The sequence below is a fragment of the Grammomys surdaster genome, unplaced genomic scaffold (genome assembly GCF_004785775.1).
Source record: "Grammomys surdaster isolate TR1022 unplaced genomic scaffold, NIH_TR_1.0 130, whole genome shotgun sequence".
Classification (NCBI taxonomy): Eukaryota; Metazoa; Chordata; class Mammalia; order Rodentia; family Muridae; genus Grammomys; species Grammomys surdaster.
The window spans coordinates 842,413-857,329 of record NW_021604588.1 but is presented as its reverse complement, the minus strand read 5'-3'; the positions used below and the strand labels follow the sequence as shown (position 1 = coordinate 857,329).

General features: G+C 47.5%; 1 protein-coding gene across 2 annotated transcripts in view; it reads right to left on the bottom strand.

Moving 5' to 3' along the window:
* Positions 1 to 3,073: 3,073 nt before the first annotated feature.
* Stx6 (syntaxin 6) overlaps positions 3,074 to 14,917 on the bottom strand; it is a 46,448-nt gene continuing 34,604 nt past the window's right edge. Inside the window, exons 7-8 of one of the 2 annotated variants that reach the window (XM_028759138.1) lie at positions 13,856 to 13,950; positions 3,074 to 8,735 (exon numbers count right to left, since the gene is read on the bottom strand). In XM_028759138.1, coding sequence (XP_028614971.1) covers positions 8,659 to 8,735; positions 13,856 to 13,950 — 172 coding nt within the window. In that variant the 3' untranslated portion in view covers positions 3,074 to 8,658. Of the gene's footprint in view, positions 8,736 to 12,515; positions 12,780 to 13,855; positions 13,951 to 14,917 lie in introns of those variants that run through there. The other variant, XM_028759136.1, reaches the window with a different exon arrangement.

Below are 14,917 nucleotides of genomic sequence, written 5' to 3'. Positions count from 1 at the left end.
TGTGACTTTTCTTCAATGCAATTATCCTTCAGACCTACCTGGCAACAACTGGTCTGTCCTGGTGCACCTGCCCAAGCCATTTCTTCTATCCCCAGGAATATTCTGGAGCTATTCACAAGCCCCTACCATCCCCAGATCCCTTCCCACCCAGCTCTGTGAAGTCTCTTTCCAGTGCAGCTAGAACACCTGCTCAGAAATGGCAGCCTTCCTTGGCAAACTCCTCTCAGCTCTCAAAGGCTGTGGGTTTGGCCAGGTTGCTGTGCTGGGCCCAGGAAGGGAGCTGCTGGGACTGGCTCAGATACTGTGCCCATGGAGCCAGGGCTCAACAGCTGCCCTGCCAGTCCTGGAGGGCATCCGGGACTGTTCTGCAGATGCCCAGGCACCTGCCAGGCCTGTCTTTGTCTTGTCCTTCTGCAATCTGGGCTCAGGCCTCTGTCACAGTGTGGGGCTGCCCTTGGGGCTCTGGCCGGGTGCCAGGCACTGAGGGGAGGCCTGCTCTGTGCTTTGGGATGCCCACACCTCTTGAATGGAGTCAGCTCTAGCTGAGAGATAAGGCAAATCAGCATGTCATGGACTACAAGCGACCTTGAAGCAGCAGGCCCATCCCACCTGGGGACCACAAAAGCTTCTGGGGAGGGCCAGCCTCAGCCCTGTGACCCCTCAAGTTCACCAGCCTCCACCCAGCTCAGGAGCTAACACAGGAGGAATGTGGATGTGGTAGGTGCCCTTGCACTGCGATCATTGCTGCCACAGACGACCAAGTCTCCAAGTCTTCTTGGGTTATGACAATCAGCAGTTTGTTCAGTTTTCTTGTAAACAAAATCCAAATATCAATGGGGCTGACTTCCTGAGCTCTTGGACCAGAATTATTATCTTAGATTAGCCCAGGCTGGTCTTGAACTTGCCACAATCCTCAGCCTCCTGAGTGGCTGGGATTACAGGCCTATGCAACTATGCCCAGGCCTAGATCAGACTTCCTGACTTAACAGTAGACTTTATTAGCAACTCTGAGACATGGTCAAGACCAGGCACCCGTCATCCATGCTTTACCTTAGTTAGGTACTGAAGAGTCTGATGTTTTAGGAGCTGGGAGCTGGCTCTATCAGGAGGCCCCCAGTGCCGAGGACCTGATTCTCAGCACACACATTTGCCAGCTGTGGTGATGGATATCTGTAACCCCGGAGCTGGGGAGACAGAGGTGGAAGGGTCCCTGGAGTCTGCTAGGCCCCAGCTGAAGATCTTGTTTCATAAACCAAGTTGGATGGCTCCTGAGGAGCATGCCAGGTGAGAGACAGCTTTAGTGAGATACTTGCTTGCCTTTACTCATGTTACACTGGCATCTTCCCTGAACCAAAAACCTGTGGTCCAGTCAAAGATACCATCAGTATCTTTGAGTGAGATTTTTTTTCTAGTACTGGAGACTGAACTTGCTCTCACACACTTACTAGATGAGCACTCTACTTCTGACTATTATATCCCTAGCCTTTTTTCTATATTTTATATATATTAATATTATACTTACTTAGTCTGCATGTGTGTGGGTATACATGTGCCATGGTACCCATGTCCTACCATGTGGGCTCCCAGGATTGGATGGGTCATCGGGCCTGATGGCAAGTGCCTTTACCCTGTACCATTTCATACCTTACCACCCACCTCTCTTTGGAGATACGGTCTCACTGAAGGTCTCACTAAAGTTCATCGGGCTGGCCTTGACTTTTAAATCCTCCTGCCTCGGCCTTTGGAATAGCTGGGGACTATAGGGCTTCAACAGTAACTGATGGTTAATTTCTTTTTTTAAGGTTTATATGTGAGCATCTGCACACCTGTGCATGCCTAGTGCCCAAGAGGCCAGCAAAGGAGATGGGATCCCCCGAAACTGGACTTATAGGCAGCGGTGTGCTGGGGAGAGAGCACAGGACTCTGCAGAGCGCAGGCTCTCAGTGCTGAGCCTTCTCCAGCCCCGTGCTGGTGCTTCTCTTAGGCTTCATGCTGCAGTCTTCAGGCAAAGGCCTATAACCTCAGCTGCTTAGGAAGCTTAGGCAGGGGCATTGAAAACCTGGCCCTCCTCTCCATTTTCCTGTGTGTTAGGACTCCAGGCAGGCGCATCTGGTTTGACTCAGCACTAGGACTTGAGCCCCAGGCTTGGCAGGCACTCCAACGGGGCTGCCTTGAGCTGTAACAGTCCGTAACTCCGACCTTCTAGCAGCTGCCGGCTTTCTCTGCCCTAGGCAGATGTCTATCTCGGGAATGTTAAAATTGTTTTATTTAATTTTTTTCATATATTTTAATCATATACTCCCTCCCCCCTACATTCCTCCCAGATCTTCCCCATCTCCCTATTTAACAACCTCATGTTCTTTCTCCCCTTTCACAAAAAAAAGAAAAGAAAGAAAAAAAATCTGAAGAGACTAAAAAGAGGAAGAAAAAAAAAAAGGAGTCCATTGTGTTTTGGCCAACAACCCCTGGGCATGGCCTGTCTCTAAGTGCAGATGACATACACAGTGACACTCCATGGATTCTTTTCCTGATACCCAGCAGGTATCAACTGCAAATTGTTTCGTTCATACGTCAATAGTTTTTAAGTGCGTGTGTGCACGCGTGCAAATGCACACATATGTGTGCGTGTGCGGAGAGCCGAGAGCATTGTAGCTGTCTCCCTCTACCAGTCATTTACCTCCCGTCGCCAGCATCTTTCACTGAGTTTGGAGCCTGTGGGTTTTCTGGCTAGGTTGGCCATGGAGTCCCAGTGAGCTTCCTGTCTTCACCTAAGCCTGGTGCTGAGGCCAGACATGAGCATCCATGCCCAGCTTTTCTGTGTGCTGGAGAATCTGAACTCGGGTGCTCGAGCCTGCACAGTGAGTGCGCTGGTCCTCTAAGCTAGCTCCCCAGCCTCCGCATGCTCTGTTAACTAGTGCAGACGGGAAGGAGGAGTAACCTGTGTTTCAGTGTGAAGACTAAAACTACGAACGAGCGGATGGGGAAGCGGGAGAGCACATGCGCAGCTCAAGCTCAGTCTTCCATTTTTAAAATAAAGGAGAAAGGGAAGGAAGAAAAACACCCATGACATCGCTCTGGTCTTCATCTTGTTTTAATACTGCACAGAATTCTGTTACACGGCTGCACACGACTTCAGGAGCACAAGTAACACGTGGACTGCAAGGTGTAAAACATCACCTTTATGGATGGCTAGTTGAGTTTATTTTACACACGTATGTCTTAGAAGTTTTCAAGTGTGTGATGTCATCGCATTTTAGATTACCATCAGAGCAGGGACGACTGTTTGAGAAATGTTCCCCTGCAGATGGAGCACAATGCAGCAGCGGTGGTCCTCAGCGGCGCTGGAACCCAGGGGCAGGGGAGCTAGCCTCCTCCTTAATGATTCCACAGAAAATGCATCGCTAACAAGCTTCTCACCCTGGGAGAGCCACCACATAAACCTACCTGTGGCAGAGGTGACAAAACTCTAGCCCCAGTGATCTGGTTCACGTTTACCATGCTGTGGGGACATGCCACCTGGAAGCCACCCAGGTAAAGTTCTAATCCTGACCCCACACCAATGTGTACATCCCATTATTTAAAAGTAAAGGTATTTATTCTTGAAAAAATATATAAGGGCTTATTTCCCACTATTTTGCCACTTATAAATTCTATTTCTGTATTATACCAATTTCTGATTAAAATGAGTCAGGGAGCTACTTATAACATCAAATCTGCCATCATCTGCAGCTTGGTTCCTTTGGCCATTTCCTAGATGGCTCTCATATCTGCTAGCATGCTGAGGGTTAGGCCCAGCCTGGGCCAGTCAGGAAAAGGCCATAGAGAGCTAGCTGAAAGCACTTGCCAAAGCTGGAGTGTGGCTTAGTGGTACTCAGTGTGCTGTACGTACAGGGTCCTGGGTTCAAAAACAGAAGAAAGCAGAACAAAACAAAAGAGCAATTCCAAAGCTTCGTCAGTGGGTAGCTAGCTGCCCTGCCCTCTGACAACCAGGCCACAGACACTCTGCTTTCCTTTCGAAAACACATCCTTCTCTCGAGACAGAGCTCAGCTTCCGGGTCCTACTCGCTGTTCACAAATGGATCCCAGCTGAATCTACATTCTGCTGAGATGGCATGAAAAGCTTGATCTTGGTCCCACCCAGGGCTCAGGAAAGCCCAGACGGAGCAGGGCAGGGCTCAGATATCTGCTCAGCAAACAGTGATGACGGGTGGTCTTATTCCTAACAGTCCCTGAGCACCAAGTGGGGCTTTCGGTAGAAAATTCTTAACCGTAAGAAAACAAACTGTAAAATACACTTCCTCATAAAGCTCTGGCTGCAGTTGGCAAACCATGTCCATGAAATGTTCATGTGAAACCCCAGCAGCGGGGCAGGCATTGCCTGAGCAGCCAGTGTGCTCAGCTAGGAGAAGAGCATTTCTGGATTAAGGTCACATCAGAAGAAAAATAGCACCAACATGTTAGCTGATGGCAGGGACACACACACACGCGCACACACACACACACACACACACACACACACATGCGTGTTCTTTTCTTTCTCACCCTGCCCTGACAGCTGACTTGGCAGAAGCTGTAACATATGGAGAATTTCCAAATGCAGCCAGTCAGCAGCCACCTGAACAGGCAGCATTCAGAGCCTCAGTGTTTGTCCGCAGGCAAAACACACCACACTGAGGAGCTGAGTACAAGTTAGCGTCACTCTGTTCTGTTACTAAGGCCAGCTTCCAGTGCCTTGACTTGTCCTAAAAGTATATGGGCTCCCGATGGCTAAATCCTGCCTGCAAGGTCTATTCTTCTTCTACAAGGGACGGCACCTGGCCCCTTGTCTCCTCCCCTGGGTCACAGTCCTGCTGCTCAGGTCATAGGAGCTGTTCCACTCCAAACTCATGCTTTTCTGGATTCGAAACCAGACAGTAAAGCGGCCCAGTGAGCATTAGTAAGGAACCAGTGACAGGCACCTACGTTCATGCACAACGGGCCAACGCCATCCTTTCTTTTAAAAAATGGACATTTATATACTTGCATGCACCCGCAATATAGCATGGATGTGGAGGAGAGGACAACTTGTGGGCGTTGGGTCTCCTCTTCCACCACGTGGGTTCTGGGGAATCACAATCAGGTCATCTGGTTTGGCAGCAGGTTTTCCCAGCTTCCCAGTTCCCCATGCTTTCTCTTAAGAGAAAGGCCATTTTCAGGGTAAGATGTTTTTTTGAAGGTTGGGAGTTGAGTAAGGACAACTGGACATTTAAGACAGACCACCTCCCATTTTACCTCCCAGAAGTGAGTCTCCAGGGGCCCACTAAGGCCTCTGGTTGGGGAGTCTTCTCTTCAGGAATTGACTGGGGTGCACAGTAAGGGGCTGATAGATTTGCAAACTCCAATTTTACGGTCTCTCTTCTCTAGATGGACGAAGTACACTTTTAAAAGATAGACAGAAGCCCATCGTTCTTACCAATTTGGGAGGGAGGCTATGCAGTCAGAGAGAGGCTATGTAGTCAGAGGGAGGCTATGCATTCAGAGGTAGGCAGAGGAAGGGACAGCTGCTGCGCCCACATTTATAACTTGCTTTCCAGACAGTCCATTTCTGTTTCGGTTACAAATTCACTTTGTAGCACAAGGTGAAGGCAAACCGCACACATTCACAGAGGTGAACTCCACTCGCCCTCCCTTGCGCTCTGGGCCTGCAGACACTGTGAATGCCCCTCTGGCCTCACTCTGTGGGCAGAGAAATTACCAAAAGAAAAATTCTGGCTCCACCTCCTTTCTTTACAGAAGGTAAAACACTTAACAGAGACAGATTTCTGTTGGAATCAGACTGGCTTTCTCTTCACAGCCCTTACCCGCACGAGGTGAGAAGGCATGGAACTTGCCAAGTTGCTGGCTACCAGACCCATCAGTCTGTTTAACTCTGGCTAAAAGCAGAGAATAATGGGCAAGTTGCCAAAGTTCCCTGTTCAGCCTTAGCATGAATTCTGAATTGAGGAAAACACAACATGCGTGCTCAGGCATACACGACAATTCCATTTGCCTCACAGTCCAGGGCAGGCATAGCATTGTGATTTCCCAGCCCAAACAAAGACAAGATCCAAACTGAGGGCTGAGAACCAAAGGTATTTTGGGAGCTGCACTCTGACAGATGCTCTCAGTGGACCGTCCTCCGTCTCACCCCTGGTCGACTAGGTAAAGTGTTCTTCCAGTAAGTACACTGAGCTCTTTCTGTTAACCAGCATATATATTCCACCAGTTCCTTAATGTGGTGGGTGTGAAACCAAGTGCAGAGGCAGGGTGGGGGCTGGGGGAGCACATCTGTAAGAGACACTCCTAAGCTGCGTGGGCCATCCCCATGTCCCTTTTCTATTCTAGGACATATGGTGGAAGGACCGTCAGCTCTCTGGGTCACTATGGAAGAGAGGTGTGTCCTTGTTCTCTTTGCCCTGGCTCTGCAGTGACTGCTCAGGCAGGGCACACCAGGCTGGCCTGGACTATCCTGCTGCAGGAATGCGTGGCCCAGGACGGAGCACCTGCATGAGAAGTTACTTTCTCCCTGACATTCTGCACTCAGTTCCAGCCTGTTTTCGGGTCTACAACACTGTTCAGCCAATACCTTCAATCAGTGAGATCACCATATGAACTCAAAATAGATCCAACAAAATTAAAGCCAGAGTCACAAGACTTCATCCCTGACCTGATGTGGGACTCTGACTAAAGGACTGCTTTCTGACTGAGTCTGACTGACTCTCCTCTACCAGTGGAGAACACGGCTTTAAGTAGGGTGATTTTAATTCTTAGACTGTTCTCGGCTTTGTAATGTGGAGTGTGGGTAACAGGACTCAGACAAGGCCCACATTGATTTTTAACAAAAGGCTTCTATACTTTAATGCAAATCTGAGGACTATCTGTGGTCTACGTTCACAGAAGACTATTCAAAACTTTAAAGTTTCATGAAACAAAAATAACCCAGAACCCTACATTGAAGCCCTTTGTAAAATTCACATTTTCTCCTCATTCGAAAACAAATAACATTGCTGTATCAAACACCAGAGCTGCACATAGATGCGGTGCTGACCACATTTTGGTTTTACTAATCTTTTAGTTTTTACCAACAGGTAGATTTCCTTACCTATCATGATCCTAAACAAGATAAAATATCCTTCTTTTAAAAATTGTTACAAATATTTATTTAAAAGTGCAATTTAAAAGTCAGCTGGGCAAGCACATCATTGGGAATAATAAAACAAAACAAAAAAGGGGCCCAAAAGTCAAAAATCCCAAGGAATATGAAGAACCCAGGATTTTTTTTTTTTTTTAAAGTTGGCATGCTAAGGAATACACAGAAAGGCAAAGCAAGAGAGGTCAAAGATCAAACTGTCCAGATGCTGCTCTTCCCAGCACAGAAGATGACTGAGCGGCAGCTTCCAGTGTGAAAGGCTGGCTCTGGCCCTGACAGCTACCTTAATGCCAGGTTATACATTTGGGACATTATAAGAAATCCCACATTTATATGCACATCTGAGACATGGAAACAGTCACCCAAAGCCTGAAGTGTAGTATCCAGAAGTTTCAGCCACTTCAACCCAATAAACCATCTGTCAGGGACTTGGGACTTTCTCAGTGACTCCAATGGGTGATGGAGTCAAGCTGTCATCTTAGAGAACAAAGTATGAAGTTCTCTTACCCATCCATGCCATTACTCAGAGTAAGGGACCTCCAGTTCAGAGCCACCCTTTCTGTGTCAGGAGAGTTTCTGCATAAATGTAATAGATGTGCTGACCCTTTTACCTCGGCTCTGAGTGCCATCAGAGAAGGTGTGTCCCACCCGGCTGAGCACTGCTGTGCTGTTCCACACTGTATGAGGGGCTCTACATATGCAAGCTGCACCTCTGGGGGACAGCCCTGGGACAGACCAGGTCGGCAGCTCTGGCCAGGCTCAGGAGATATCACCAGTCCTTTAATAGGCTAGACCAACGCAGGTGCTGCTGTTCTTAACTAGCCCAGTCCATTAAAGCCTTCTGTCATCTGCACCCTCATCCCCCAGGGTTCACTATTTCCTGTTGCTTATCCCTGCCACAACACACCTGGAAAAGCAATTTAATCTCAGCTCTTACCCAGCAAAATGAAACACTGCATTTCTGTCACAAAGTGTTTCTGAGCCTTCTGCCCTCAGCAACAGCCAGCTCTCAGGGGCTAAGAAACATAACAGCAATGGGAAACGTACATCCTTAGATGCCCTCATTCTTGCCAGGCTTCTTCTGAAGGGAGAGTGGCACCCATCTAAGCAGGGAAAGGGTCTGAGCAGAAGGAAAGGCTGCCAGAGACCAGCAGAACGAGCAACATAATAAGTAGGGCTGTTAGTTCTTCTGATGACTCCGAGTCCTTCCTTCCTCAAGGAGCGAGGTCCAATAAGGCAAAGCAATGGCTTGCTGTCCTCAGGAAGAATGGGCAGCCAGGGCTTCTGCTATCCAGCCGGGCATGTGGTCACCTCTTTCCTCTTCTAAGCTCGCCCTTTGAGCGCTGGGAGAGAGGGCTGTCTCAATGCTGGAGTCACAGAGGAAGCAGGGCAGAGGTGTGTTTCTGGGAGAGGAATGTAAGTGGCGGAGTGCTTGCTTCTCCTCTCCCCTGGGTCCTCGTGCAGAAGCGCCTGAGGCAGGCAGGCCACCGTCACAGCACTAGGAAGAGGATCAGCACGACCACCAGGACTGCGAAGAGGATGGCTATGGCACACCACTGGCGCCGATCTGGAAGGCAGGACACAGAGGTGACCTTCCCAGGGTTAGGCAGGACAGAGAGGCGACCTTCCCAGGGTTAGGCAGGACACAGAAGCAACCTTCCCAGGGTTAGGCACTCCCCTCCCTGAGACATAGTTCTCAGACTTTAGGACAACATGGCTGAAGACAAGGAGGGACAGAACGTGCACATGACATGCCCAGGCACCAGGTCCCTGTGCTGTTCTGCCTTGGGGCTACACTTCACACAAATCTATAACTCCGCCATTAAGTGCAGGCTTTGAGTCCAGAGCCTTTAGCTGGAGTCCATAGATCTTAGCTTTCTGCTGGTGGCAGGTGTGCCAGTGAAAAGGCTTCGGGCACCGTGTGACAGATCAAAGCTCGCCTGCTTTAATCTCCCACAAAGAACTATACTTCAGCAATGCGCATGCTCTCCTTGTGAGCACTGTGAGAGGGTGGAAAGGAGAGAAAGCCACTGCTGGTTGTTTCAGGAAATGAACGGCTGAAAAAGCAAGCTTCCGTGGCAGAGAATGACTAATTTCATATCACACCTAGTCAGATAAGAAGATTACTTAGCCAGTAACTGTGTCCAAATGATTTACACAGTATATCTGTAAAGAAAGCCAATGCCTTCTGAAACCTTCAGCCCTACTAACAGTTTGGAACAATTGGCACAGGATACAGGAAGACTACAGTTCCTCTAGATGGTCGAAAGCAGAGAAGCCAAGCCCCCTTCAAGACAGAAAGGCAGACAGGCTGAGGGATGTCTTGCGCAGCCCACAATCCTGAGTCTACAACTGTCCCCCAAAGGGTTAAAGAAGATCTGTATCCATCGCATGCTGTGCAGGGCCCAGCTTGAGGCACCACCTAGACAGCACCATCATTAGGGTGCTTATGTAACCTGGAGAAACGTGGACCACACAAGTGGTTTCCACTAGCAAGTCCTCATGTCCTTCACAAATGACCAGGATGATACAAAGGAATGTGACTAAGAAGCTAGGCATGCTGGGTATACTTATTAACACTAGGAAGGCTGAAACAGGAGAATTCCCACAAGTTGACAGCCAGTCAAAGTACCAAAGTACCAAATCAGCCAGAGCTATACACATTCTGTTAAGAACAAAAAGCAAAGAAGGACATGATGAAGAATGACTGAGTACCTAACGGTCTGCTGCACAGGCAAGAGATCCAACACCCCGAACCCAGGTAAACTGAGGCATGGCAGCATGCCCCTGGAGCTGGTGTGGAACAGAGATAGGTAGATCCCTGGGACATTGCCCAGCCAGTCGTTCTAGCAGAACTTACAAGTTTTAGGTCTCAAAAAATAAAGATGATAAGGTGGGAAGTAGCGGAGGGAGAGCCTGGCTGACCTCCAGCCTCCGCTTGCACATACAAAACGTCGTCATTCTGAGAATGGAGCTGAACCAGGAGCAACAAGCCACTGAAATACAAGTATAAAGGTATACATAAAAGTACAGATGTTGTTAAAGTCTACTGGACAGCCTTCAGATCTCAGCACAGCACAGCTCTGATGAACATATTATGGGATGGTCTGAATTTAGGAAACTAGATAAGGAAACTCTCCACAGAGCAAATGATGTACTTAGTAAGTGCCACAGTATCAACTGCCCAAGGTACGCACAGATCAGACTGCCACTCTGCAGCTCATAAATATGTACAAATATTAAGTGCTAGTTCCCAAAACTAAATTAACCAAGAATTTTGAGGCCACTAAAACTCTCTAGTATGACAGCATGGTGGGCATACGTCCTACTTTGTCAAACCCATGCGACAGGCCTGGTGTGGGGTGCACACCTTTAATCCCAGCTCTTGGAAGACAGAGGCAGGAGGATCTCTCTAAGTGCTATCATAGCCAGGGCTATAGAGAGACCCTGTCTCAAACAAAGAAAAGAAAGAAGACAGCTTATTAATATAAAAAAAGCTTTTATTATAAGCAACTGATACTTAGCCAGGGCAAAGCCAGCTCAGGGCCCTGCTTCCTCCTTCCTCTCTCTCTCCTCATACACACTTCCCTGCACTTCTCCCTCCAGCAGCTCACCGTCTAAGTGCCGGATTTCCTACACAGCCTGGCCTGTGACAGTCTGCATCACATTCTGCATCCCTCCAGTCAATTTCTCTTGAGCAACTGCATTACACAGGGGTTCTAATCAAGTAAACAACTGCAGGGGCTAACACAGGCCAGCTCTGCACTTTTTAAGCCTCTTTCCTCTGAAGTGGTTAATTTGCTTCTACAGAGGCATAACTAGGCAACCCTAGGGACATTACCTGGAAGACATCTGAGCACTTTCTGTGTAGCTTCAAGCACACAAGGAATGGGTCCTAACTAGTTTTCCAGCACCAGGCATGTGACTTGGAGCTAAGCTTGTATCCACACCGAGCCGCACCTCCAGCTGGAAGCAGCTCAAAACCAAAGGAGCTCCAATGGCAGTTTCTTCCTCAAAACACTCCCCTGCCTCCAGGAGAGAAGACAAATCACAGACTGCTGAAGGCCAAGGGGCCTTGGCATTATTTAAGAGTATTTTCCTCTGGGTAACAGAAAGACAAATTATTGCCTCTCTTGGGTCACTCACAAAATGAGTGTGGGGGTCTTGACACACTTCTCCCATGTAGTAGCCAACCAGGAAGGGAAGGGAGGGCCTGCTCCCTTCTGCTGCTGATGTGTGCTCAGGGCTTCGCAATCAAATCTTGATGTTGTTTTGACACTATGTTTACATACAGATTCCATAACAAAGCAATGAACTTAACCAAAAGTTATGGAAGAGAAAAGAACACTTACAGGCTGCTTGGTCAATAAACAGAAGCACGTACTGTAGCAGTATCTCTTTGGTAGCACGCAAAAATTAAAATGAAGGGTATCTCACTCTATCTGCTCTGTTACTACACAGCAGGGCAGTTGTAGACTCTTCACCACACAACATAACCAAATATCTCATGCTGTTTCCCAAACTCGTCTTTCTGGACAAAGTGAAATAAAGCATAAGAAAGCCTCAGTGTTGCCGACACTCTGCAGGACCTTCCTACGCTCTTCACACCCAGAATGCTAGAAAACAAAACACACAGACCCTCTTTGTTCGCTCGCTCTTCCCTGACAGAGCTGATGCTGAAGGAGCTACTTGACTGTACAAGGGACACACACACCAGTGAGAGGCTAGCCTTTAAACTGGTTATGGAACACTTCCTTAAAGAAGTGGGTTCAGTGTCTGCTGGCTAAGCATGAGAACTTGAGTTGGATCTCCACAGGCAGGTAAAAACCAGGCATATTGGTTTGTGCCCACAAACACAGTGCTGGATTGGGGAAAAGACAAGGAGGCAGACATAGGTGGATCCAGGGGGTTCATAGTGGTCAGCCAGGCTAGGCAAAATGGTATGAGTCAGGTTAATGAGTGACTTAGTCTCCAAAAAATAAAGATGAAGGCTGGAGAGACGGCTCAGCACTGATTGCTCTTCTAGGTAACCCTAGTTCAATTCCTAGGACCCACATGGTGGCTCACAACTATGTAACTACAGTTCCAGGAAACCAACATCCCCACACAGACATACCTGCAGGCAAAACATCGATGTATATAATAAACAAACAAAGAAGTCTGAGAGGCTAGTGAGTGGGGAAAAGCACTTGTTGACAAATCTCACAGCATGAGTTAGATCTCCAGATCCCATATGGTGGGAGGAGCTAACTCCCTCAACATACATGTGTATACAAGCATGTGCACAAATGATGGATGGATGGATGGATGGATGGATGGATGGATGGATGGATAGATACACAGACAGTAAAATAAAAATGATCTCTGGTCTCCACACATGCACATACCCACAAAAACCCATGTACACACATGTACACCACATACACAATTTAAAATTTAAAGGCAAATACATAAAGTAGAGGATTACAGGTAGGGGAGAATGGAGGAACCAGAAAACAAACTTCAGACCCTTCTCTAACCGTGGGGAAGAGACACTGAGCTGGTGCCCGCTTCCTGTATAATACACACAGCTTCAGACAAAGAATCTGCTTGAAGCATAGAGACATTTCACCTAGAGAGAAAAGAGAGCACTCAGATATGCAGTTCTTTCTGGTTTGGATTTGACGGGTCCTTGTCCGTTAGGCTTCTCACTGTGCAGTAGTTTTGAATATTTACAGAGCACGAACGCACAGTTAAGCACCTTTGCATTATTATTCATTCAATGCTCACTGCTCTGTGCTGCTTGTCACAGAACACGGGCCTCACCCCTGCCTGGTTAAGTACTAAAGACTCTCCCATTGGGCTCTAGCCACACCTCTCAGTGTTTTAGGTAAGAAGTGACGGGCAGACACTGCTGTGAAACCGAGCCAGGAGGTACACTGCTGAAGAGTCCATCCAGAAACTTCCAGGGGGACGAGGAGGCAGGAAATGGGGAGGGTCTTTTATGAGGGGAACATCCTATGGTCCAAAGCACTCAAATTATCTCAAGAAATATCTCAGGTCTTCCTTTGACCAGGCAACAACCTCCAGATAAAGAGGAAATACTGGGTTTTGACTTAAAATATATCATTTCCTGTCTGTCGGGGGAGGCAATTTGTAGTAATCCAAAAAATGTAGATTAGAAAACATCTTCAAATATGGTAACTGACCTGAAAATGTCCTTCTTCATCCCCATCCTACACACAATTGCTAGGACAGCACTTTATAAGACCACCACGGTCTGAAGAAGTAGGCATTTCCCCAATGGTAAAAGGAAGATAGTTCACAGAATTCAGCAACTAAAGCAATTGCAGCTTTAAGTAAGTTCCCTAGGGCTGGTGAGCAAAAGGGCCTGCTTCCATGAATACATGTGCCACAGAAAGTGTGCATGCATACACTCGTGCTAAAATAAAAATATCACAAGAAAAATGTTAAGTTCTCTAATGTGGGAAGAAAAATAGAAAAAAGTGGGGGAAAAAAGGGATTTGTGATTGCGGAGGAGCTTCTCCCCTGGGAGAACACTGGACAACACGTGTCAGGCAGGACTCTCCCAGCCTGCGGTCCACAAGCACAGGCTACAGCTCCGCACTACTATTCCATTTTCTGACCGGAAAGTAGCACGGACAAATATGCCAGAGGCAAGAGAAGGTCACAGACACACACACATACCACTGGTCATGTGAGACACTTTTGCAAGTTTCTTCATCACGTTGTCCAGTCGAGACTGAGTGCTCTCCAACTCATGAGAGAAATCATCCAGCATGCTAGAGAGAAGGAGAGAGCAGGTGGTAAGCAGCCTTACATTTGCCATGTATTAGGTAAGGCCTGGGCCTCCATCTCAGGGACGAGAAGAGCATCCTCCGGGACTCGGGATCCACTCTATTACCTCAAATCCTTGGAAGGACTTACGTCTTGATTTGTTTGTTTTTTTTTTTAAATAAATTTGGGAAATATATACTTTTTAAAAAATGTTACATATGCTACAGATTAGTCAACAACCTTAGCAGGGTCTAGGGTAGTTCCCATTATCAAGTCTGCTTGTATTTCTGCACAAGAATCCAGGAAGAATCACAGCTCCAGTCGGTTTAGCTGAGGCTTTTCCATCACACAAGTCTGCTGCAAATGAAACACTTGGATTTGTAGACTTCAGAATTGCAGACTAGGCAGTGTGCCTCTGATGATACAACACTGCCAGGTCAGGCAAAGTGCCAGAAAGCCAGCCTTTGTCACTTGCTACTTTGAACAAGGTATCCTACAACTCTTTGAGACTCTTTCTTTCTTTCTCTTTCTTTCTTTCTTTCTTTCTTTCTTTCTTTCTTTCTTTCTTTCTTTCTTTCTTTCTTTCTTTCTTTCTTTCTTTTTTTTTTGGTTTTTGGAGACAGGGTTTCTCTGTGTAGCCCGGACTGTCCTGGAACTCACTCTGTAGACCAGGCTGGCCTCAAACTCAGAAATCTACCTGCCTCTGCCTCCCAAGTGCTGGGATTAAAGGCGTGCGCCACCACCACCCGGCTTCTTTGAGACTCTTGATACCTGTTAAACAGGTGACTATGCCAAACCAATGCCTGTCAAGGGGGCCTGAGAGAAGCACATAATACACAAAAGTACTTTATGTCAATGCGAATTAAGGAGTAGACTTTAAATCAGACAGATCCTCATTTAAAGCACTCAGCCTTATAAGTTAAAAGCCAGAGGCTTGACATTCCTGATGGTGTAGAGTGGGGATTCATATTT